We start from the raw sequence: 26,256 nt of genomic DNA, 5'->3' as shown, positions 1-26,256 counted from the left end.
AGTAAACCCCCAACATTGTGACTGCACCCTTCTTATTCCTGATCTCTACCCATATAGCCTCACTGCCCTCTGAGGTGTCCTCCCGTAGTACAGCTGTGATATCCTCCCTAACCAGTAGCGCAACTCCACCACCCCATTTACATCCCCCTCTATTCCGCCTGAAACATCTCAATCCTGGAACGTTTAGCTGCCAGTCCTGCCAACCTGGTCTCTGTAATGGCAACAACATCATAGTTCCAAGTACTAATCCAAGCTCTAAGTTCACCTGCCTTACCCGTAATATTTCTTGCATTAAAACATATGCACTTCAGGCCACCAGACCCGCTGTTTTCAGCAACATCTCCCTATCTGCTCTTCCTCAGAGCCATACTGGCCCTATTCCCGAGTTCTCCCTCAATGCTTTCACCTTCTGACCTACTGCTCCGTAACCCACCCCCCTGCCATACTTGTTTAAACCCTCCCGTGTGACACTAGCAATCCTCGCGGCCAGGATATTTATGCCTGTCCAGTTTAGATGCAACCTGTCATTCTTCTAACAGTCATACGTGCCCCGGAAGAGCTCCCAGTGGTCCAAATAACGGAAACCCTTCCTCCTACACCAGCTGTTTAGCCACATGTTTAGCTGCTCTATCTTCCTATTTCTAGCCTCACTGGCACGTGGCACAGGGAGTAATCCCGAGATTACAACCCGAGAGGTCCTGTCTTTTAACTTTCTGCCTAGCTCCCTGAACTCCTGCTGCAGGACCTCATGCCCCTTCCTACCTATGTCGTTAGTACCACTATGTACAACAACCTCTGCCTGTTTGCCTTCCCCCTTCAGGATGCCCGCTACCCATTCTGAGACATCCTGGACCCTGGCACCAGGGAGGCAACATACCACCCTGGAGTCTCTTTCACGTCCACAGAACCGCCTATCTGTGCCCCTGACTATAGAGTCCCCTATGACTATTGCTCTTCTGCGCTTTGACCCTCCCTGCTGAACATCAGAGCCAGCAGTGGTGCCACTGCTCTGGCTGCTGCTGTTTTCCCCTGATCGGCTATCCCCCCGACAGTAATCAAAGGAGTATACCTGTTCGAGAGGGGGACAACCACAGGGGATTCCTGCACTGACTGCCTGCCCCTTCTGATGGTCACCCATGGGTGTGACCACATTTATATAACTGCTATCTATGACGCTTTCCGCCACCTGAAGCCATCCGGGACGCTGGAAACCTCCCGGACCTGCCACATCTCACAGTCAGAGCACTGCACCCCTCTAATTGACATTGCGTTAATTAATTAGTAAATTAAATTTGAAAACTTTTTTAAAAAGTTACTGTTAACTATATGTTTTCTAGCACTAGATTTCTACTATAAATTTGAAAGCTAAATACAGTACTCTCCGATCCCTGGCTTAGATACTCCTCTAAATTATAATTAAGTAATTATGTTTAATTGGTTAAACAATTAAAATTTTAAAAATTTAGTGTAGGTTCCCAACCAGCCAATCAGGTCACATCTTTACTGTGATGTCACTTCAGTTTTCCCCCCACACAATTTGAAAAGTTAATAAAAAAAGAAATCACTTACCTTCCCAGGTTGCTCTCTGGTTCTCTCCCTGCAGATTAACAGTTACAAGCCAGAAGAAAGAGAACAAAATGGTAGGGGAAAAGCACCTTCTCCCACTCTGCACCGAATTACCTCACTGCACCAAATTACCAAGCTCCAATTCCCTGGATGTGTCTCACTCACTCAGGATGTGTCTCTTTGACCTGCACAAAGCGTACTGAGTGCACTTTCTGTCTGTCTTTTATACAGTCCTCAGCTAACCAGGGTGACTCACACTACTTAAGCTTCAAAGAGAAGAATACAATGTGCACTCTTTGAACTGCCAATGTACTGTCAAAGCGATGTCACTTGTCATTTTTGAATGCGACCGTTTGAGGTTGAAAAGTTTCCTGAGGTTGAAAAGTTTTCTGTTCATCCTGTAGACGATGGGTCCACTCCACTGGGAAGCTTCTTCTTGACAAGGTGAAAGATGGTGGCGATGAAGATGGAGAAAAGGGTGGGGGCGATGACACATCCCTGTTTGACCTCAAAGGTTTCTGTCTTATTACCGTCGGTTGGAGGATGTTGACAAATTTTGATGAATATCTGGCATTTACAGGGTCTTCCATAGCACTTCCCGATTGGCTGATTCAAAAGCCTTGGTTAGATTGATGAAGCATGATTCATGTCAGTGGATGAAAACAGGGACGATTAATGTCAACCTCACTCCCCAACATCTCCGCATGCCCAGTTTGACAGCAGCACTGGCTGAGCTGATGGTCATCCCTGACCACGAATGGTGGATGAGTTGAAGTGACCGACTAAGATTAAACCGAGAGGGAGTTTAGCTCGCTGTACAAAGAGCAAGAGCCTCACGCATCATCTAAACACCTCCACGCTGTGAGAAAACAGCCTCCATCACTTGCATTAACCTCACACACAGACTATACAGCTGTCCGACTTAACTCGAGCACAGAAAAGACAAATGGCTTAAATTCAACCACTTCCACAGATAATGATTGCTGAGGGCGACATTATAATTATGGAAAATTCAAAAGCCATCTTAAGCTTTAGGCCAGTGCTTCCCAAAATTTTCCTGATATCCCATTTTAATCGCCCTAGGTGAAAACTGGGTATGGTGGGAGAAGGGTGGAAAGGGGTGTTGTTGAATGGTTATGGGTGAGATGTCATGGTGTTGGCTTTGTCCTAAAAAAAATGAAGACCCCCATTTTTACAGGTTGTCGTTGTAGCAACTGAGCCTGAAAACAGCCACTACCAAGGGGAAAAAAAACAAACATTTAAAGGGGCCCTGCGGCTGTCAAAACGCAATCCACAGTTGCCATTCCTGCCTCAAGACCCCAAAATCTTGTCCTGTGACCCCACTGGGACTCACAGCCCACAGTTTGGGAAGCCCAATTTTAGGTTAAAGAATGTTTGAGAGAGATCCAGAATGCTATTTCCTTTTAACTTTGGAACTGACCAGGTGTAGGGAGGTGATCTTTTCTGATTTTGTATGTTCCACTAATCTAGATCAGTTAATCTGCGTCAGCTATTTCACAATGCAAAATCAAGTCTGTTAATTTAAAAATAAAACAGTTAGGATTACTTCTTCTTTGTATCTCTACTGTTGCTGTTTGATGAGTTTTTTTGCTGATATTTTGCCGGGTGCAGAGAGCTTTCCTCTTCTTGTCGATGAAATTTTGGATGGTGTGGTCATTCTTGTCAAACCAGTCAAAGAACAAACCAAGAAAAAGAAAAGTACAGCACAGGACCAGCCCTTCGGCCCTCCACCCTATGCCAACTATGTTGCCCATCTAACCTAAAACCTTCTACACTACCGGGGTCTGAATCCCTCTATTCCCATCCTATTGTATTTGTCAAGACGTCACTATCATACCTGCTTCTACCACCGCCTCCGGCAGCGAGTTCCAGGCACACAGCCCTCTGAGTCCTGGCGTTTCTTGGTCTTTTAGCCAATGGTTTCTGCACAGCTTGAGACTGATGGTTGTCTTCAGCTCTTTCCAGTTTAGAATGAACACTTTGGAAACTTTGATAAGGACATTGTTAGACGTTCACTAACATGCTGGAGTCTTGAAACTGCTCAGCGTTGATCTTTTTTCTGAGCTGTTTCTTCATCTTCCGCTGCTTCTGGTGGAGTTTGATGGACATAGACGGGCAGATAAGCCGGTGGTTTGTCCAGCAATCGACTGCGCTCGCTGTTAGAAGTATTTTGCAAGCTTATCAAGCACTTTGGACTCTCTGTCTCCCCCTTGCAGTTTGGTAGCATTGATCTAGTAGGCCCAGGCTTGAGTGCCATAAGTGAGAGAACTGTGAGTTTTGGGCTAACTGAGAAAATTCTGGAGAACTGATGTTTCCGAATTTTGGAGTTCCGGACTGGAGATGTTACTGTACGTCTCCGAACATACAAGTATATAATATTATTTAAGGGTTGCATGATGAGTTTTAAGTGTATTTTTTTGAGGAGTAAATCCATTTTACACTAACATAAATGCAAAATACTGCAGATCTGAAATAAAACAAGTGCTGGGAATACTTTGAAGAAGAGTCATATTCAACTCAAAATGCTAACTCTGTTTCTCTCTCCACAGATGCTAGACCTGCTGAGTATTTCTCGCACTTATTTTTATTTCAAATTTCCAGGATCCACTGTATTTTGCTCATATTTATTTTTTTATATAAATTTAGAGTACCCAATTCATTTTTTCCAATTAAGGGGCAATTTAGCGTGGCCAATCCACCTACCCTGAACATCTTTTGGGTTGTAGGGGCAAAGCCCACGCAAACACGGGGAGAATGTGCAAACTCCAGACGGACAGTGACCCAGAGCCTGGGATCTCGGTGCCGTGAGGCAGCAATGCTAACCACAGCGCCACCATGCTGCCTTTTATTTGAATGTTTAATTCACTGCCACTTCCCTTCTAGAAATATCCATGTTGAAGAGGTTCTGCTCTTCCCTCTTACCAGATTTCCATTTGTCCCTTTTATTTTGTTCACCTTCATTGCTTTCCATTTCCATTCTGATGTTCGATAAGGGACCAAAGCTCACTTTTGCGGTTGCATTTCCTTTCTCCGGACTCTCGCATCAACGTATTCCATATCGAATCCAATTGAAGTACCATCCTTCATGTTTCAAATCCACCTAGGATTACAGATATCTTCTCGAGCAGTATTTTTCAAACTTTTTTTCCTGGGACCCACTTTTACCAACCAGCTGACCTTCGGGTCCCACGCCTGTCGGCCGACTGACCTTCGGGTCCCACTCCTGTCGGCCGACCGACCTTCGGGCCCTACGCCTGTCGGCTGACCGACCTCCGGGTCCCACACCTGTCGGCCGACCGACCTTCGGGTCCCACTCCAGCCGACCGACCTTCAGGTCCCACGCCAGTCGGTTGACCGACCTTCAGGTCCCACGCTGGCCGGCTGACCTTCGGGTCCCACGCTGGCCGGCCGACCTTCGGGTCCCACGCTGGCCGGCCGACCTTCGGGTCCCACGCTGGCCGGCCGACCTTCGGGTCCCACGCTGGCCGGCCGACCTTCGGGTCCCACGCTGGCCGGCCGACCTTCGGGTCCCACGCTGGCCGGCCGACCTTCGGGTCCCACGCTGGCCGGCCGACCTTCGGGTCCCACGCTGGCCGGCCGACCTTCGGGTCCCACGCTGGCCGGCCGACCTTCGGGTCCCACGCTGGCCGGCCGACCTTCGGGTCCCACGCCGGCCGGCCGACCTTCGGGTCCCACGCCGGCCGGCCGACCTTCGGGTCCCACGCCGGCCGGCCGACCTTCGGGTCCCACGCCGGCCGGCCGACCTTCGGGTCCCACGCCGGCCGGCCGACCTTCGGGTCCCACGCCGGCCGGCCGACCTTCGGGTCCCACGCCGGCCGGCCGACCTTCGGGTCCCACGCCGGCCGGCCGACCTTCGGGTCCCACGCTGGCCGGCCGACCTTCGGGTCCCACGCCGGCCGGCCGACCTTCGGGTCCCACGCCGGCCGGCCGACCTTCGGGTCCCACGCCGGCCGGCCGACCTTCGGGTCCCACGCCGGCCGGCCGACCTTCGGGTCCCACGCCGGCCGGCCGACCTTCGGGTCCCACGCCGGCCGGCCGACCTTCGGGTCCCACGCCGGCCGGCCGACCTTCGGGTCCCACGCCGGCCGGCCGAACTTCGGGTCCCACGCCGGCCGGCCGACCTTCGGGTCCCACGCCGGCCGGCCGACCTTCGGGTCCCACGCCGGCCGGCCGACCTTCGGGTCCCACGCCGGCCGGCCGACCTTCGGGTCCCGCGCCGGCCGGCCGACCTTCGGGTCCCGCGCCGGCCGGCCGACCTTCGGGTCCCGCGCCGGCCGGCCGACCTTCGGGTCCCACGCCGGCCGGCCGACCTTCGGGTCCCGCGCCGGCCGGTCGACCTTCGGGCCCCGCGCCGGCCGGCCGACCTTCGGGTCCCGCGCCGGCCGGCCCACCTTCGGGTCCCGCGCCGGCCGGCCGACCTTCGGGTCCCGCGCCGGCCGGCCGACCTTCGGGTCCCGCACCGGCAGGCCGACCTTCGGGTCCCACGCCGGCCGGCCGACCTTCGGGTCCCACGCCGGCCGGCCGACCGTAGGGTCCCGCACCGGCAGGCCGACCGTAGGGTCCCATTGACTTTCCTAAAAAAAAAGACTTGAAGACAAAGAGAAACCTAGGCGGCACTGTTGGTTTCACTGTCTGCACACGCCTAGCCTGCAATAGCAGCATACATCCCACTCCTAAAATCCACTTTCATCTCCTCCACCAGTCGAGCCAAGTTCAACCTATGCAGCTGGGACCAGCTCCGCGCCACATGGATACCCAAGTACCTGACACTCGCCCTTAAACGGCATCCCCCTTATCTCCTTTCTTGCTATCTGGCATTGATTGTGATCACCTCACTCTTTCTCATGTTCAATTTATATCCAGCAAAATGGCCATGGATCCAAATTATACAATAACAAATCGTCTGCATATAGCAAAATACCATGCTCGGCACACCCCACTCAGTCCCTCGCCAATTCCTCGAAGCCCTAAGCAGTATGGTAGCATAGTGGTTAGCACTATGGCTTCACAGCGTCAGGGTCCCAAGTTCAAATCCCAGGTTGGGTCACCAAATGTGCGGAGTTTGCACGTTCTCCCTGTGTCTCCGTGGGTTTCCTCCAGGTGCTCAGTTTCCTCCCACAAGTCCCGAAAGACGTGCTATTAGGTGAATTGGACATTCTGAATTCCCTCTCAGTGTACCCGAACAGGCGCCGGAATGTGGCGACTAGGGGCTTTTCACAGTAACTTCATTGCAGTTTTAATGTAAGCCTAATTGTGACAAAGATTATTATTATTGTTGTTCAGCCCATCGAGTCTGCACCAACCCTCCAAAAGAGCACCCTACCCAGGCCCACTCTCCACCCTCTCCCCAATGTCCCACCTAAGGTGCACATCTTTGGACACTAAAGGACAATTTACCAGACTAATTCACCTAGCCTGCACTTCTTTGGACTGTGGAAGGAAACTGGAGCACCCGGAGGAAACCCAAACAGACACGGGGAGAAAGTGCAAACTCCATAAAGTTACCCAAGTCCGAAATTGAACCTGGGTCCCTGGTGCTGGTGAGGCAGAAATGCTAACCACTGTGTTGTTCAGCCGTTGTAGCTAACTAAAGGCTGTGTTTGCTGCCAAGGCTGAACATGTGCAATTGCAAGCGTGGCTGGCATCTTTATAGGGGGCAATGTGCCACAGGGTGCATGCACGGTTATCACTGGCCTGGGAATTGCAAATACTGTAGTGCCAGCAGCATCAAGTTAACATTTTTAACAATCCGCACCATCCATTTTCTTTTATTTCCTTTTCTTTTCATGTACTTAAAGATCTGTTGAGCTGCTTGCAGGAAAATACTTTTCACTGTACCTTGGTACATGTGACAATAAACACAATCCAATCCAAATCCACAGCTCACCCCAAACCTCAGACAGGTTTGGAAAATGTGACAAATGGGACCCACTCTATCTGCCCATCTTCACCCCACCACTCCCAATTAAAATGACCCATCATATTGGTGTCTTTTTAGAAATTTATTAAAAGATGGAATATCAAAATAAATGGCTGGGTAGAGAGTGTAAAAGCTGGAGAGACCGAGGCAGGGAAATGGCGGGACCCCGAGTGCTCACCCACCACGGGACTCAAAGTGTGCAATTGCTTAAAATTTCAGACCATCGATATAATTAGTTCAGAAGGATCACCCACCTAGTTGCATCTTTTTTGTGGTATATTTCATTTTAGGGATTCATGGGCAATGAAATAAGATTATTAAAAGTTTGAAGATTCCAAATGGAAGTCGAGGGTGGATTTTGGTTTCCTACAAATTACATCTTTGGATTCTGCGCATGTGTGGTGACTAGGCCATGTGCGCAGACAGGTATCGGCAGCCATCTTGTGTTGACAGGAGATACAGTGCTAACTAAAATATTCTTCTTTAACATCTAATGACACAGCCCTGGAAATTTTCAGGGATGGTTCCAGAGCTGAATGATTTGAGAGTATGGAGTGGGCTGTTGCTATAACAAAATAAATTTCCAACTAAAGAACACTGATAATTACTCACTATTTGTGTTATTGATCATAACTATATATTAACTTTTGCTTTGAACTTTTTTACACATGCTGACTGATGTGAAAAAGTGTTAAAAACAAATGATACCTTTATATCTGAGTATTTGGTCAAATCGTTTTTGAAGTAAAAGTTACATTTTTCCAAATTTTTTGCATGTGCTGACTCCTTTCAAGTAAACGTTTCTGCTGTGTAATCCACTTCGATAGAAACTCATACTGATGAATACCTTTTGATGCAAGCAAAAATGTTATTAGTTCATGGCTTTCTTCAAACTCAATGCTGACAGGACCTTCTCTTCATCACACTTGCAGCTTTAAACAATTTTTGCTTCCACAAGATAGAAAGATTGATCCAAGTATTTTCTAAATGATGAGAAGCTAAGAACTGTGGGGGTGCAGAGAAAACTAGGAATCCAACTACAGAAATCACTAAAAGCTAGTGAGTGGCAGGAACATAAAAGAAAGGCTAGTGGAATATTGATCTTTATCATAAAAAGGGTTGAAATGCTATAATCAATTCTGAGCACAAAACTTCAGGAAGGATCTATTGGTCTTGGAGGGAGTGTAGCAGATATTCACCAGTGTGATACTGAGTTAATAGGGTTCAGTTATTGGGGTTGGTTGCAAAGACGAGGCTTGTATTTTGTTGAGTGCAGAAGATTAAGGAGTGACCTACTTGAGGTGTTTAAAGTGTTGATAGGGTAAAGACGAATTATTTCCCCTGGTGGGGAAGTCCAGATCAAGTGTGCATAATTTTAAATTTAGATTTCGGCCATCAGTGTGATAACACTATGGAAATCCAGCACTCCTTTCCCAAAAAGCTGTTGGTTCTGTTAACTGGAAATTTCAAAACAGAGATTGATAAATTTCTGTTCGGCAAGGGTTCAGAGGATTATGAAATTAAGGCAACTAGATAGTCAAAAAGCTTTGCTCCATATTTGGTGTCAGACCTTGATTAGAGTTGAAAAAGCTCAGACACATTTCCACTTATTGTTCTCTGGAAAGAACATGTATTAGGCGAGTAAAGAATTGGCTCAGTTGTGATAATTCCCATAATCAAACAACCTGATAACACTCACTGTACAGGCTCACTATAAGAATACCATTTGGCGAGCTAACCAAGGATGGCCTATATTGCACCAGGTTTCCTTGGTGTGAGGTATGGTAAAAAATAAAAAAAATAAGATTTACTTTACAGAAAGATTAAAATTAATCATTTTGTTCATAATTACAGGCTCCTGTATTTCGTGAACTGAAATGGAGGAAAGGACAAGTTTTTCCAGAAGGAGCAAAGAGGTGGCCATCAACAAGGAAGAAACAAACTCTTGGAGGAGCCAAGAAAATCACTTTGCACCTGGAAGTTACTCAAAAGGTTTTAATAAAAATACAGAAACCCCAAAGCAAAGAGAAGTGCAAGAGAACTATGGTACTAGCCCAAGAAAAGGCACTCAACTGATCATGAGCAGTCCAAATGCACTCATAAGAACAGGTTATAACCCAGGGACACGGTCCAATGATGGACGCAAGGAAAAGGGTAGAAAATGGCTCTCGGGTGAGAAGCAGGGTTCTCCGGTTCAGAATACAGAGAGGAAATGGAGGGACAATGCTTTTGAGTTGAAGTATAAATCTCCAGTAAAGGACCTTGAGTACAATAAATCAGAACAGAACTACAAGACTCAAAGTAGTGGTGATAAAGTGAAGAATGTTAGAAAACAGCTTCATAAGGAATATGTAAATGATGAACTATCTGGAAAACAAACAGAAGGTATGTTTCTTTTTTAGATCATTTATATTAATTATTTTGTCCTTTAGAAAAGTACCCACTCCTTCCCTCTCGATTCATGTTTAGTAGTCTTGGTTTCCAGAATTTTAAAACCATACTATAACTGAATCCTTCCTTTGAAGCCCATTGACTAGCTCTAATGAAGAGGTTACCAAAGATTTAGCAACATGCCCAACTGCGGAAATGCAACATGCTTGACACTCTGAAGTGTTAATAACTTTGCATAAATAAAACTGTGAGCATGGTGATGTTTGAAGAAATATTTATTCACTAAGTTTTGGGATGTGATGCATTCTCTACATTTTTAATGAGATTTTATCAATACAAAATGATGAACAAGAGCAATATGGTAATTTCATATGTTAGAAAATCTGAAACCAAAACTCCAAAAACCTGTTGTTTTTGGAAATTTGCAATATCTGCAAATGAATGGAAATACAAATTTAAACTTTAAAGTTGTCCCAAATGTTCCATGCACCAACATGGCCCACAAAGACAAAAAAACATTATACCATTGTTCTAGATCTCGCTTTCAGAGTACTAATCTTCCGATTGTTGACAGATTTCCTTGCTTAACACTGTGATTGAAAACTAACAACTAATTGTATGTCAGCTTATATTTAAAGAAAACTCTGAGCATTATAATGTAAGATGGGAGGAACTTGGCTGCAAATCTTCCAAAATATATACTGTGGTCATTTCAACAAATGTCACCAAAACAAACCTCCAGGCCATGTACCTCATTGCTTGATGTTTGTGGTCATTTTCTGTGTAGAAATTGGTCACCACACTATGTTTCAAAACTATTTTGTTGACTGTTAAGTGTTTTGGGAGACCATGAAACGTGCTGTATAAAGGCAATCTCTATTTAAAATTCCAGGCTTCCTCTGAAATCCCACCAATTCAGTGCAGTATATAGTTAGCAGAAAGTACTTGACACAAATACGGTATACTTGTAGTTTGATAACTGAATGTCGACCCCACAGTACCATAGCTAATGTTAGGGTAAGAATTTGGAGTGTGACTGCAGTAACCGCAAGGGAGAGTCCACTGTCCGTGTGGAATTTGCATATTCTCCCTGTGTCTGCGTGGGTCCCACCCCCACAGCCCAAAGATGTGCAGGGTAGGTGAATTGGCCATGCTAAATTACCTCTTAATTGGAAAAAAAATAATTGGGTACTCTAAACTAATTTTGAAAAGAAAAAATGCATATGGTTTTGCTCTGATTGCTAGGTAGAGGCATAAAATATAAAAGCAGAGATCTTGCTAAAAATTGACTAAATAATTGGCTAGGCCTCAGCTGGAATATTGTAGCCAATTCTGGGCTAAACACTGGAGGTGGGGGGGGGGGGGGGGGAAGAGTTTGGGTACTTTAAATTAATTTTTTTAAATGTTGAAGTTTGTAATATACACAGGTCAGACTGACTCATGCCTCTCCAGCAGAGCAGCAACAGGCTATTCTAATATCCCTTTGTTCTTGTGAGGCAGGTTCCCAGTAATACCATGAGTGCAATTATACGTATGCCCCTATCTTCAGGACTAGGCACAGGTTTGGGGACATTTCAAATTATAGAGCGTAGAACATTACAGCGCAGTACAGGCCCTTCGGCACTCAATGTTGCGCCGACCTGTGAAACCACTCTAAAGCCCATCTACACTATTCCCTTATCGTCCATATGTCTATCCAATGACCATTTGAATGCCCTTAGTGTTGGCGAGTCCACTACTGTTGCAGGCATGGCATTCCATGCCTTTACTACTCTCTGAGCAAAGAACATACCTCTGACATCTGTCTTATATCTATCCCCTCAATTTAAAGCTATGTCCCCTCGTGCTAGACATCACCATCCGAGGAAAAAGGATCTCACTGTCCACCCTATTCAATCCTCTGATCACCTTGTATGCCTCAATTAAGTCACCTCTTAAACTTCTCTCTAACGAAAACAGCCTCAAGTCCCTCAGCCTTTCCTCATAAGATCGTCCGCTGCCTCAGTGAATTTGGACTTCTGAAATTTCAAGACTATTCAAAGTGCTGATCACTAACTGAGCATGATAAAACATGTTTTCTTTTCAGTGTGAGTTGCTCTTCATTTATCCATGTTCCTGATCTTGTAATGCCACTCCATTGTATATCGCCAAGATACTCTAGCATTCACCCCCTTTCAATGATAAAAATCAAAGTCTTAAATCTCTGACACCAGGGATAAGCTTCACTGTCTTTCTCTGTAAACACTTGCAAGGCGTGACATGATTTTTCATCAGAGCTGGACAAAGCTAGAAATGTAGCAGGTTTTAAGCAAGGATAAACAACAGAGAAGACCAGTGTTAGGGCACAGGGCAGGAGAAATTAAATGAGATAAAGGTGCATGGCAAAATGAGAATGAACGATAGATCGGCCTAGAGAAGGCATTAATGGGAATAGCAACATTGCCAGAGCTACCTCTGGAAAAAGAGGGCAGCCACTCTGATCAGAAATTGTTGAACTTGGTGTTGAGTCTGGAAGGCTGCAAGCGCCTCACTGAAAGATGATGTTGCTATTCCATGAGCTTACATTGAACTTCATTGGAACAATGTAAAGTTGATGACCGAGAGATCAGAATGGGAGTGGAGCAGAGAATTAAAGTGAGAGGCCGGGGTCACATTTGTGGATTAAATGTAGCTGTTAAATGTGAAGTGGTTATATGACCTAAGCTAGTTCTCTCCAATGTAGAGAAGACCAGGTAGTGAGAAGCAAATATAGCATGCTAAACTGAATCATGTACAAATAAATAACTGCCTCATCTGGAAGAGTATTTGGTGCCCAGGAAGGTCTGAAGGGAGGGGTAAAAAGGCAGGTTTTTCAGATCAATGGCCTTTGATGATTAATTACGTTATGCTCACTCCACGTGCTGCCTGACCTGTTGAGTATTTCCAGCATCTTGTTTTTATTACCCGTGAATTCTTTGTTGTCTTTGTCAGGCAGAGCTCCAGACAGACTATCTTATTGGAACATTTTATTTTGTATCAATGTGCCTATTTCCTTTACTTTAGTTCTATATACCATCTATTCTGATTACTTTCTTATTTGGTCTGTCTTTCTGAACACAGAGTTCATGAATGTTGTTGCACTTTTTTCAATTGTTGGTGTTTAATTGTATTTATCATTCATCCTGCACAAATTCAATTTCCATCATAACATTCAATCATTTAATTGTAAATGCTTTAAACAATCACTAGCTGGACTGGTTCCTGACTGCTAGGATTGCATCATACAGAAGATAAATGTCTTTCTAGGTTGATCCTTGGCCCATGTGATCTCCGGGGCTGGTTTAATCATCTGAGGGCTTTGGAGAGGAATTTTACAGAGTACCTTTTTCCTGATAAAATCCTGGAATTTTTCACCTAACCTTGAAATTACATGGCTGTGTGGGTGGATGGACAGAGAGAAGTTGATGTTTAGCCACGATGGTCCAGCCATCATGGTTTTGGTTAGGTGTGATGGACCAGCTGGTGCTTTCCTGTCCGCTAGTTTTGCATATGTGTATATAAAAGGACAGGTGCATACTAATAGGACGCAATTCCACAATTGGGCAATAAGCACCTTTATTTGTGACTTGAGCTGAATGCTACATTATTTAACTGGTGCCATTTTAAGGGATACAATGTAGTGGGTAATAAAATGTTTGGCAAGGGAACACCAAAAGTGTGACTCAAGAAGGAATCAATGACACATTAGGTTAGGGTCTGCCAGAAGCAATTTGTGCATTTTAGAATAGTACAAAATCTCTGGGGTAGGAATCTCAGTGTAATGCACCAGACTGGCACCGGGGCCAATAAGGAAAAAGGTACTCTCTAAAATTCCTCTCCATATCACTAAGATGGTTAAACTAGTCCACGAGATCACCATAGCACAAGGGTCAACCTATAAAGATAGGAACTAGTCCTGTTCCCTTTTGAAGACAGGAAGAGAATCACAACACACCCAATCAACCAGCAATGATTTCCAGTGGTTCACGAGTCTTTGGAAAAAGAAGGGGCATCTTATGTCCAGTCTTATTCCTACTCTTACATTGTTTAAACTCTTTTCCCAATCTGTTAAATGGAAATAATCAGTAGGGATGTTAGCCAGCCGTTTAACTATTTTATAGACCTCTAACAGATTTGTTTATCAATGCTTTTTTAAAATAAATGATCAAGATCCTTGTGTAGCTGAGGTTCTTTAAGCTAGGTATCAGTTTTGTTGTTCTCTGCAACTTCTACAAGGCCATTATATCACCCACCATTTGGGAATGCCACAATTTGGCCACAGTTTCTAGATGTGGGCTGAGTAGCGACCTCTGCAGTGTCAAAATACTGTTTTTGATTTATGCCGAATGGTTTGGTTAATACAACTCCATTAATTAATTAATGATCTTTATTGACACAAGTAGGCTTACATTAACACTGCAATGAAGTTACCGTGAAAAGACCCTAGTCGTCACTTTCCGGCACCTGTTCGGTTACACGGAGGGAGAATTCAGAATGTCCAAATTACCGAACAGCACGACTTGTGGGAGGAAACCGGAGCACCCGGAGGAAACCCACCCTGACACTGAGAACATGCAGACTCCGCGCAGACAGTGACCCAAGCCAGGAATCGAACCTGGGACCCTGGAGCTGTGAAGCAACAGTACTAACCACTGTGCTACCATATCTTGTTAGCTTTAGCAACAGTTTCCTTAATTGTTTATGAACCTTTAGCAATCGACACACAGCATTACCTTGATGATTTTCTCCTTCAACCTTTCAGTATTGTACCCTACAGGTGATGTACATAGTTAGTCTGAGTTGACCCTATCTACATGCATGACATCACATTTATCTAAATTAATCGTCATTTGTCAGTGTGTGGTCCACTACCCGGAGAGATTAAATCCCTTTGGATATGATGCCAGACATCTACTCCCTTGAATCTTGCACAGATTTTGGCATCATGAGAAAATTTACTTCATCCTCTCAACACTGCTGTCCAAGTCATTAGTAAATAGTGTGAAAAGTATGGGCTTAGGACCAATCTCTGAAAGACGCTACTAATGACATGTTTCCAAATCGAACTGCACTGTTTTTTAAACATAATTTAGAGTACCCAATTATTTTTTTCCAATTAAGGGGCAATTTAGCATGGCAATTAACCAACCCTGCACATCTTTGGATTCTGGGGGTGAGACATGGGGACAATGTGCAAACTCCACACGGACAATGACTCGGGGCCGTGACCGAACCCGGGTCCTCGGCGCCGTGACACAGCAGTGCTAACCACTTCACCACCGTGCCGCCGAAATTGACTGCACTTTTAACAACAACCTTTTGACTGTGGGGTAAAAGCCAACTCCTAATCCAATATTTCAAATTTCTTCTGAAAACCACAGGATTGAAGTACCTTGTCAAAGGCTTTTGAAAAGCCAAGGTAAGCAAGGACTACTTTCCTCAATGGATTTCCCTCATCCATTAACTTATTGAGATCCTGAAAAAATATGAAATCTATTAGGAATAATGAATTTCAGCTGTTAGGCCTCAGGTTCCTTAGCTCAAATTTGTCCATCTTTTTATGGAAATTAGGAAATACATGAGTAACTTCCAGTCTAAGGGAACATTTCCTTGACTATTCCTTAATTGCAACTGTCGCTGCATTATTTGAGACTAGCAAGAGAGAGAGAAAAAGCGAAAGAATTATAGTCAACATAGATTTGTACATGGTAAATCATGTCTAACCAGCTGAATTGAAATAGTTGATGGGAGATTGTTAATGAATTTAATTTATTCTGGAAGGCATTAACTAAGGAAGGCGATGCTGACAACATATCGGTAGAAACAGAGGTGTTGGGTGTCACAGATGGAGTGAAAATTGATGGGCATGATGTATTTGAAAGACTGTCTATAGTGAGAGTAGATAAATCACCTGGTCCCACATGCCTTGCAGCTTGGTTGCTAAGGGAAGTGGGCATAAAAATAGCAAAAGAGCTTTCCCTAATCTTAGGTGCCAAGCGATTGGAGGGCAGTGAATGTGACATCCTTGTTCTAGAGGGTGTAAGATCATTTCTTAGTAACTACAGACTGGTCAGTTTAACATCAGTGGTGGGTAAAAGTTTGGGAACAATAATGGGGGGATGGTGTTGGAGAACCAACAGTAAGTTGGAGAGTTTGAGTTAATTAAGGAGAGCCAACAAGAATTTGTATAAGACAGTTTGCCTCACAATTTAATTGATTCTTTTGATGAAGAAACAGAGAAGACTGATGAAGGGAATGCAGTGGATGTTCTTTATATGGAGTTTAAGAATGTATTTGACAAAATACCACCTAAAAGGCTGGTTAATAAAACTGAGGCTCGTGGAATAAGAAAGCCAGCGTCAACGTGGTTCAAACTTTGATTTAAGGATAGAAAAGAACGGGTTCTGGTAATTGGTTGTCTGTCAGATTGGAAGGTGATGGTCAGTGTTAGGATCACTGCTTTTCTGTAAAGAAATGACTTGGATATTGGAATACTGAGTAAAATTTCAAAATTTGCTGACTATGTCGAACAAGGTGTTGCTGACTGAGGATGACACCAATCAACTACAACAGGATGTAGATAGGCTAGCAGAGTGGGCGGACCAATGCCATATGAAATTTAATACATATAAGTGTGAGGTGAGGTATTGTGACAGAAGGGAGAAGGGGAGACAATATGAACTAAATGGCGCAGTTGTAAGGAGCGGGCCGGGACAGCAAGATCTGAGAGTTCATGTGCATAAAGCCTCAAAGGTGGCAGGACATGGAGTAGTTAGAAAGCATATGGGATCTTGGGCTTCATAAATAAAGACTTTGAGTACAAATGCTGGGAAGTTATGCTGAAACTTCATAAAACTCTAGTTAGGTCACAAGTGGAATATTGCATCCAGTTCTGGTCACCACACTCGAGGATGAATGTGAGAATCCTTGAGAGGCTGTTGAGGTTGACCAGAATGGTTCCAGGGATGAGGGATTTTGCCTACATGACTAACTTGTAGAAGCTAAGGCTGTTCTTGGAACATAGGTGGTTGAGAGAGGGTTATTGATAAGAGTGTAAGATTATGATCGGTATAGATAAACCAGATGAAGAAACTCTGTTTCACTTAGATGATTCAGGGGTTGGTCAGTTCAGTTAGTTGGACGGCTGGTTCATGATGCAGAATGATGGGTTCAATTCTCGTATCAGCTGAGGTTATCCATGAAGGCCCTCCTTGCTCAATCTTGCCCCTTGCCTGAGTATGGTGACCTTCAAGTTAAACCACCACCAGTCAGCTCTCTCAAAGGGGGAGAGCAGCCTGTGGTCCTTGGAGACTATGGCGACTTTCATTTCATTTCGTCATAAAGACAGAGATTTAAGGTTTTGGATAAGAGATCAGGGGCATGTGAGGATGACCGTTTTATGCAGCGAGGGGTAAAAGCCTGGGACGTGCCGTCTCTGAGGGTGGCGGATCAATGAATTTGCAAGGAAATTGGATAGATACTTGAGGGAAATAAACTTGGGGATAGAGTAGGGGACTGGGATTGATTGAATTGCTCTACAAGAACCAGCATGTACTTGATGGGCCAAATGGCCTCCTGCCATTGTGATTATGACACTGAAATATTTTGTTTAGCTTTTCAAATTGTCTAATGACAGAATCCTTTTTGAAGCTATGGTATTATTCGTGTGTGGTGGTTATAATTTGAGGTTAATTTCTTTTGAAGGTCAAAAGATGTCCAAGAAAATGAAAAGAATTGAACACGTGCAAGACTTCAATGCACCTGTTATTGATGAATCCAAATTAACAGCAGACCAATGCGCTGGATTACATCAAGCTGAAGAAAGACTACGCCAAGAATTTATCTTCAGACTCAGAAAAGTAAAGTAGTTTTTTTTACATAGACCGGTTTTGTTACTTTGTGTTGACCAGGACCCTCCCGCGAGTTGATTGATAGACACAACGCCTTTAACTTTGAATCAAATCACTTCTTTTTTACATACAGTATAAAAATCCCAAAACTTATCACTACTACAAGAGAGGGTCTATCATACACTTTATCAAAAGCACACAAATTATTCTTCATTCCTGTATTACCACTATTAATTCATAAGCATAGGTTGACCTGTTAATACTTATCTAATAACTTTTAGTGAACCTGTGGAGACATCACCACCCAATCGCACTGGCCAGGCACAAGCAGGAATCCGACTCCGTCTTCAAGCTGGAGGCTCATGTTCTTCTTCTGCAATTGTTCTTCCTCGAGGTTTCTCATGCCACAGTCACTTCTGCGTTATGTTTATATCTTGGGGATTGTGTGTCCGATTGCTGAGATGCAAATCCTACATGTAACTGATGACCGCCTCCCCTTTCATCGGACAGACCACAGCAAATGCTGATGTTCATGGCCTGCTATATTTCACACCCACTTATGTCTCATCCTTCCTCTTCCCAGGTGTTCATTCCCGGACCTTATTTCCATCTCTCGCCTCTGGCTTCCATTTGTGGATAACGATCGATATCACAATTGGGGATATTATGATCCCAGACGAGACCCCAACAGTGACTAGGATACTGGACCGAAACCCCAATATTTTAATATTATTTCATAAAATTGTGCCGAAAGAATACTTTGTCCCCGGAGTGATTGCATGAAGAAATAGAAATTATTACTGTAAATACAATACCCTTAATTACTATCTCAATTGCCAAATAAACAACAAGAAAGGAAAAGAACATACAGCTTACACTGCAGTGGCATAGAGCAACAGATTTGGCTCCAGTTAGAACCCCTGCAGACTTTTTAAAAATTAATTTATGGGATGTGGGCGTTGCTGGTTAGGCCAGCATTTATTACCCATCCCTAATTGGCCTTCAGAAGGCAGTGGTGAGTTGCCTTCTTGAACTGCTGCAGTCCTTGAGGTGTATGTAGTCTCACTGTGCTCACTGCCAGGATGTTGCGAATACTGGACCGAAACCCCAATATTTTAATACTATTTCATAAAATTGTGCAGAAAGAATACTTTGTCAGTGAAGGAATAGTGATATATTCCCAAGTCAAGGTAGTGAGTGACTTGGAGGGGAACTTCAAGGTGGTGCAGTTCCCAGGTATCTGCTGTTCTTGTCCTTCTAGAAGGCACTGGACGTGGGCATGGCAGGTGCTGTCTAAGGAACCTTGGTGAGTTACTGCAATTTATCTTGCAGATGCCACTGTTCACCAGTGGTGGAGGGTTTAAATGTTTGTGGAAGGGGGAGCAATCAAGTGGGCTGCTTTGTCCTGGATGGTGTTGAGCTTCTTGAGTGTTGTTGGAGCTGCACTCATTCAGGCACGTAGAGAGTATTCCATTACACTCCTGACTTGTACCTTGTAGATGGTGGACAGGCTTTGGTGGGTCAGGAGGTGAGTTACTCACCGTAGGATTCCTAGCCTTTGACCTGTCCTGGTAGCCACAGTATTAATGTGGCGAGTCCAGTTCAGTTTCTGATCAATGGTAACCCTCAGGATGTTGATTGTGGGGGATTCAGCAATTTAATGTCAAGGGGCGGTGGTTAGATCCTTTCTTGTAGGAGATGGTCATTTCCTGGCACTTGTGCTCCGCGCATGTAACTTGCCACTTGTCAGCCCAAGTCTGGATATTGTCCAGATCTTGCTACACATGGACATGGACTGCTTCATTATCTGAGGAGTCTCGAATGGTGCTGAACATTGTGCAGTCATCTGCAAACATCCCCACCTCTGACCTTATGATGGAAGGGAGGTTATTGATGAAGCAGCTGAAGATGGTTGGGCCTAGTACACTAACCTGAGGAACTCGTGTAGTGATGTCCTGGAGTTGAGATGATTGACCTCCAACCACCACAACCATCTTCCTTTGTGCCAGGTATGACTCCAAACAGCGGAGAGTTATTCCCCTTATTCCCATTGACTCCTGTTTAGCTCGGGCTCCTTGATGCCATACTCAGTCAAATGCTGCCTTGCTGTCAAGGGCAGCCACTCTCACCTCACCTCTTGGATTCCGCTCTTTTGACCATGTTTGAACCAAGGATGTAATGAGGACAGGAGCTAAGTGACCCTGGCAGAACCCAAACTGAGCGTCCGTGAGCAAGTTATTGCTGAGTAAGTGCCACTTGATAACACTGTTGATGACTCCTCCTATCTTTTTGCTGATGATGGAGAGTAGACTGATAGGGCAGTAACTGGCTGGGTTGGATTTGTCATGTTTCTCGTGTACAGGACACACCTGGGCAATTTTCCACATTGCAGAGTAGATGCCGGTGTTAGAACATAGAACGATACAGCGCAGTACAGGCCCTTCGGCCCACGATGTTGCTTCGAAACAAAAAGCCATCTAACCTACACTATGCCATTATCATCCATATGCTTATCCAATAAACTTTTAAATGCCCTCAATGTTGGCGAGTTCACTACTGTTGCAGGTAGGGCATTCCACGGCCTCACCACTCTTTGCGTAAAGAACCTACCTCTGATCTCTGTCCTATATCTATTACCCCTCAGTTTAAGGCTATGTCCCCTCGTGCTAGCCATTTCCATCCGCGGGAGAAGACTCTCACTGTCCACCCTATCTAACCCCCTGATCATTTTGTATGCCTCTATTAAGTCTCCTCTTAACCTTCTTCTCTCCAACGAAAACAACCTCAAGTCCATCAGCCTTTCCTCATAAGATTTTCCCTCCATACCAGGCAACATCCTGGTAAATCTCCTCTGCACCCGCTCCAAAGCTTCCACGTCCTTCCTATAACGCGGTGACCAGAACTGTACGCAATACTCCAAATGCGGCCGTACCAGAGTTTTGTACAGCTGCAACATGACCTCCTGACTCCGGAACTCAATCCCTCTACCAATAAAGGCCAACACTCCATAGGCCTTCTTCACAACCCTATCAACCTGGGTGGCAACTTTCAGGGATCTATGTACATGGACACCTAGATCCCTCTGCTCATCCACACTTCCAAGAACTTTACCATTAGCCAAATATTCCGCATTCCTGTTATTCCTTCCAAAGTGAATCACCTCACACTTCTCTACATTAAACTCCATTTGCCACCTCTCAGCCCAGCTCTGCAGCTTATCTATGTCCCTCTGTAACCTGCTACATCCTTCTGCACTGTCGACAACACCACCGACTTTAGTGTCGTCCGCAAATTTACTCACCCACCCTTCTGCGCCCTCCTCTAGGTCATTGATAAAAATGACAAACAGCAACGGCCCCAGTACAGATCCTTGTGGTACGCCACTTGTAACTGAACTCCATTCTGAACATTTCCCATCAACCACCACTCTCTGTCTCCTTTCAGCTAGCCAATTTCTGATCCACATCTCTAAATCACCCTCAATCCCCAGCCTCCGTATTTTCTGCAATAGCCTACCGTGGGGAACCTTATCAAACGCTTTACTGAAATCCATATACACCACATAAACTGCTCTACCCTCATCTACCTGTTCAGTCACCTTCTCAAAGAACTCTATAAGGTTTGTAAGGCATGACCTACCCTTCACAAAACCATGCTGACTATCCCTGATCATATTATTCCTATCTAGATGATTATAAATCTTGTCTCTTATAATCCCCTCCAAGACTTTACCCACAACAGACGTGAGGCTCACCGGTCTATAGTCGCCTGGGTTGTCTCTACTCCCCTTTTTGAACAAAGGGACCACATTTGCTAACCTCCAGTCCTCTGGCACGATTCCTGTAGCCAATGATGACATAAAAATCAAAGCCAAAGGCCCAGCAATCTCTTCCCTGGCCTCCCAGAGAATCCTAGGATAAATCCCATCAGGCCCCGGGGACTTATCTATTTTCAGCCTGTCCAGAATTGCCAACACCTCTTCCCTACGTACCTCAATGCCATCTATTCTAATAGCCTGGGTCTCAGCATTCTCCTCCACAACATTATCCTTTTCCTGAGTGAGTACAGACAAAAAATATTCATTTAGTATCTCGCCTATCTCTTCAGACTCCACACACCACTTCCCATCCCTGTCCTTGACTGGCCCTACTCTTACCCTAGTCATTCTTTTATTCCTGACAGACCTATAGAAAGCTTTTGGGTTTTCCTTGATCCTACCTGCCAAATACTTCTCATGTCCCCTCCTTGCTCGTCTTAGCTCTCTCTTTAGATCCTTCCTCTCTACCTTGTAACTATCCATCGCCCCAACTGAAACTTCACACCTCATCTTCACATAGGCCTCCTCTTCCTCTTAACAGGAGATTCCACCTCTTTGGTAAACCACGGTTCCCTCGCTCAACGCCTTCCTCCCTGCCTGACCGGTACGTACTTATCCAGAACACGCAGTAGCTGTTCCTTGAACAAGCTCCACTTATCCAGTGTGCCCAACACTTGCAGCCTACTTCGCCAACCTATCCCCCCCAAGTCATGCCAAATCCATCATAATTGCCCTTCCCCCCCCCCCCCCCCCAGCTATAACTCTTGCCCTGCGGTGTATACTTATCTCTTTCCATCACTAACGTAAACGTCACCGAATTATGGTCACTGTCCCCAAAGTGCTCTCCTACCTCCAAATCCAACACCTGGCCTGGTTCATTACCCAAAACCAAATCCAAAGTGGCCTCGCCTCTTGTTGGCCTGTCAACATATTGTGTCAGGAAACCCTCCTGCACACATTGTACAAAAAACAACCCATCTAATGTACTCGAACTATATCTTTTCCAGTCAATATTTGGAAAGTAAAAGTCTCCCATAATAACTACCCTGTTACTTTCGCTCCTATCTAGAATCATCTTCACCATCCTTTCCTCTACATCCCTAGAACTATTTGGAGGCCTATAGAAAACTCCCAACAGGGTGACCTCTCCTTTCCTGTTTCTAACCTCAGCCCATACTACCTCGGAAGAAGAGTCCCCATCTAGCACCCTCTCCGCCACCGTAATACTGCTCTTGACTAGCAGTGCCACTCCCCCCCCCCCCCCCCGTTCTCTGAGCTTACTAAAACACCTAAACCCTGGAACCTGCAACATCCATTCCTGTCCCTGCTCTATCCATGTCTCCGAAATGGCCACAACATCCAAGTCCCAGGTACCAACCCATGCTGCCAGTTCCCCTACCTTATTTCGTATACTCCTGGCATTGAAGTAGACACACTTCAAACCACCTACCTGAACACTGGCCCCCTCCTGCGACGTCAAATCTGTGCACCTGACCTCTCTACTCTCATTCTCCCGTACCCTAAAACTACAATCCAGGTTCCCATGCCCCTGCTGCATTAGTTTAAACCCCCCCAAAGAGCACTAACAAATCTCCCCCCCCAGGATATTTGTGCCCCTCGGGTTCAGATGTAGACCATCCTGTCTGTAGAGGTCCTATCTTCCCCAGAAAGAGCCCCAGTTATCCAGAAATCTGAATCCCTCCCGCCTGCACCATCCCTGTAGCCACGTGTTTAATTGCTCTCTCTCCCTATTCCTCATCTCATTATCACGTGGCACGGGCAACAACCCAGAGATAACAACTCTGTTCTCGTTCTGAGCTTCCATCCTAGCTCCCTGAAAGCCTGCCTGACATCCTTGTCCCCTTTCCTACCTATGCCGTTAGTGCCAATGTGGACCACGACTTGGGGCTGCTCCCCCTCCCCCTTAAGGACCCGGAAAACACGATCCAAGACATCACGAACCCTTGCACCTGGGAGGCAACATACCAAACGTGAGTCTCTCTCGCTCCCACAAAATCTCCTATCTGTGCCCCTGACTATCGAGTCCCCAATTACTAATGCTCTTCTCCTCTCCCCCTTCCCTTCTGAGCAACAGGGACAGACTCTGTGCCAGAGGCCCGTACCCCATGGCTTACCCCTGGTAAGTCCCCCCCCCCCCCCCCCACAAGTATCCAAAGCGGTATACTTGTTACTCAGGGGAACGACCGCAGGGGATACCTGCACTGACTGCTTCTTCCCAGTCCCTCTAACAGTTACCCATCTATCTCCAATCTTTGGTGTAACTAATTCCCAGAAGCTGCTATTTATGACCCCCTCTGCCTCCCGAATGATCCGAAGTTCATCCAACTCCAGCTCCAGTTCCCTAACTCGGTCTTGGAGGAGCTGGAGATGGCTGCACTTTCTGCAGGTAAAATCAGCAGGGACACTAACGGCATCCCTCACCTCAAACATCCTGCAGGAGGAACATTGCACTCCCTTCCCTGCCATCCCTCTAACTATCAACCAAGATCTGGCTAATAAATAAATAAATAAATATAAAAAAATAATAATAATAATATACTATGGCACTTACCTCACACCAATGGGTTTTATTATTCGGTTAGAGGAGGAGGGCGGGCGGGTGGGAGACACTACACGTGTAGTGTCTCGGGTTTCCTCTCCACCAGAATTTATTGGTGAGGGGGGGGGGGGGGGGGGGGGGGGGGGGAACCTTCCCAGAGGTCCGCGGGTCGAACTTCCGGTTCCCGCCTTAAAAAATACAAAAAAGAATAAAACAGCAAAGAAGAACAGAAACAGGACCAGGTAAGTGTTTCAAATTTAAATACTCACCCACCGGCAGCCCCTGCACTCCGCTCCCGTCGAAACCCCAAGTGCTGCTCCTGCAAGGTAAGTGATTTTAAACTTATATACTCACCTACCAGCAGCCCCTGCACTCCGCTCCCGCTGAAACTCCAAGTGCTGCTCCTGCAAGGTAAGTAATTTTAAACTTAAATACTCACCTACCGGCAGCCCCTGCACTCCGCTCCCGCCGAAACTCCAAGTGCTGCTCTTGCAAGGTAAGTAATTTTAAACTTAAATACTCACCCACCAGCAGCCTCTGCACTCCGCTCCCGCTGAAACTCCATGTGCTGCTCGTGCAAGGTAAGTAATTTTAAACTTAAATACTCACCTACCGGCAGCCCCTGCACGCCGCTTCCCAGAAGTCCGCGGGTCGAACTTCCGGTTCCCGCCTTAAAAAATACAAAAAAAAATAAAACAGCAAAGAAGAACAGAAACGGGACCAGGTAAGTGTTTCAAACTTAAATACTCACCCACCGGCAGCCCCTGCACTCCGCTCCCGTCGAAACCCCAAGTGCTGCTCCTGCAAGGTAAGTGATTTTAAACTTATATACTCACCTACCGGCAGCCCCTGCACTCTGCTCCCGCTGAAACTCCAAGTGCTGCTCCTGCAAGATAAGTAATTTTAAACTTAAATACTGTAGCTGTACTGGAACAGCTTGACTAGGGATGCGTCAAGTTCTGGACACAAGTCTTCAATATTGGTTGGATGTTTTCAAAAATTGTTTGAACTGGTTTGTTTCAGCTTTGTCCTCAGACAAGTGTGCTCTGCTTTAAATACTATTACTCTTTTTTTTTTTAACTATCCTACTGTGCGAACAAATTTATTTGTGGTCCAGATTAGAACTCAACTCAAAAAGCATTCTCAAAATGTCTGAATACCTTAGCTCCATCCAGCAATTACATTATTTCTCCAAGTTGAAAAACAAATTAACCCCGCAGGCTGAAAACACATCAGCTCCACAGGAACACCCTCTCAATCAACATTGCATTAACTTAGGCTGTTTTTGCTTTGGTCAAATTCATCTCTGAAAAGCTTTCTGGTCTTGCAAAACAAGATTATTTTAAAAACATGACTACTGCAGTCAAACACACTCTATCCCAGGCATTCAACCCTTAAATTGCCAAATGTCACAATCCAATATATCTAAAATCCAGCATTCGTCACAGGGGCCACCATCTGCAGAGCTGTTTTAGAATCTGCACTCTCGGCACTTGATGTCTCTTTCACTTGGCCACGTTTCCCAGCAGGCTTAGTATCCCTTTTATTTGTCCACTTTTCCCAGCAGGCTTTTGGCTAGGGCCACAGTTGATAAGATAAATTTTATAGCATGCTTAAAACATTTAGATTCTGTTGCGGGGAATTTCGTATTTTAGATGTGATGTGTGCATTTACTATTTGCTCAAGTGTATTTCAATTTGTTTGGAAATCTGTGGCCTTTCTTCTGTTTCCCTGTTAGGCATGTATATATTTTTATTTGTTACACACATGAACAGGACAAAACCAACAGTTCATGCCTTGGCAACCATCTGTTAAGGATCATCAAAGTATCAGGGTAAACCATTTCGGACAGAGATAAGGAGACATTTCTTCACACAAAGAGTGGTGAGCCTGTGGAATTCATTACCACAGGAAGTAGGTGAAGCTAAAACTTTGAATATATTCAAGAGGCCATGATTGTGATGAATGGCGGAGCAGCCTCGAAGGGCCAAAAGGCCTCCTCCAGCTCCTATCTCCTATGTATCTATGTATGTATCCTTTGCCACAAAGCTAACACTCCAATCCAACTTTATCAAACAAACTATCCAATATC

General features: G+C 45.3%; 1 protein-coding gene across 4 annotated transcripts in view; it reads left to right on the top strand.

The window, feature by feature from the left end:
• LOC140429554 (terminal uridylyltransferase 7-like) overlaps positions 1-26,256 on the top strand; it is a 145,866-nt gene that overhangs the window by 14,045 nt on the left and 105,565 nt on the right. For all 4 annotated transcript variants that reach the window (XR_011949121.1, XR_011949120.1, XM_072516712.1 and 1 more), the window contains exons 2-3: positions 9,383-9,913; positions 17,642-17,796. Coding sequence is in view for 2 of the 4 variants with exons in the window: in XM_072516712.1 (XP_072372813.1) it covers positions 9,406-9,913; positions 17,642-17,796 (663 nt within the window). In the remaining 2 variants the exon portion in view is untranslated. The remainder of the gene's footprint in view (positions 1-9,382; positions 9,914-17,641; positions 17,797-26,256) is intronic.

Source organism: Scyliorhinus torazame, chromosome 9 (genome assembly GCF_047496885.1).
Source record: "Scyliorhinus torazame isolate Kashiwa2021f chromosome 9, sScyTor2.1, whole genome shotgun sequence".
NCBI classification, from domain to species: domain Eukaryota; kingdom Metazoa; phylum Chordata; class Chondrichthyes; order Carcharhiniformes; family Scyliorhinidae; genus Scyliorhinus; species Scyliorhinus torazame.
The sequence above is the reverse complement of the archived record's forward strand: the minus strand, read 5'-3'. Positions and strand labels throughout refer to the sequence as shown.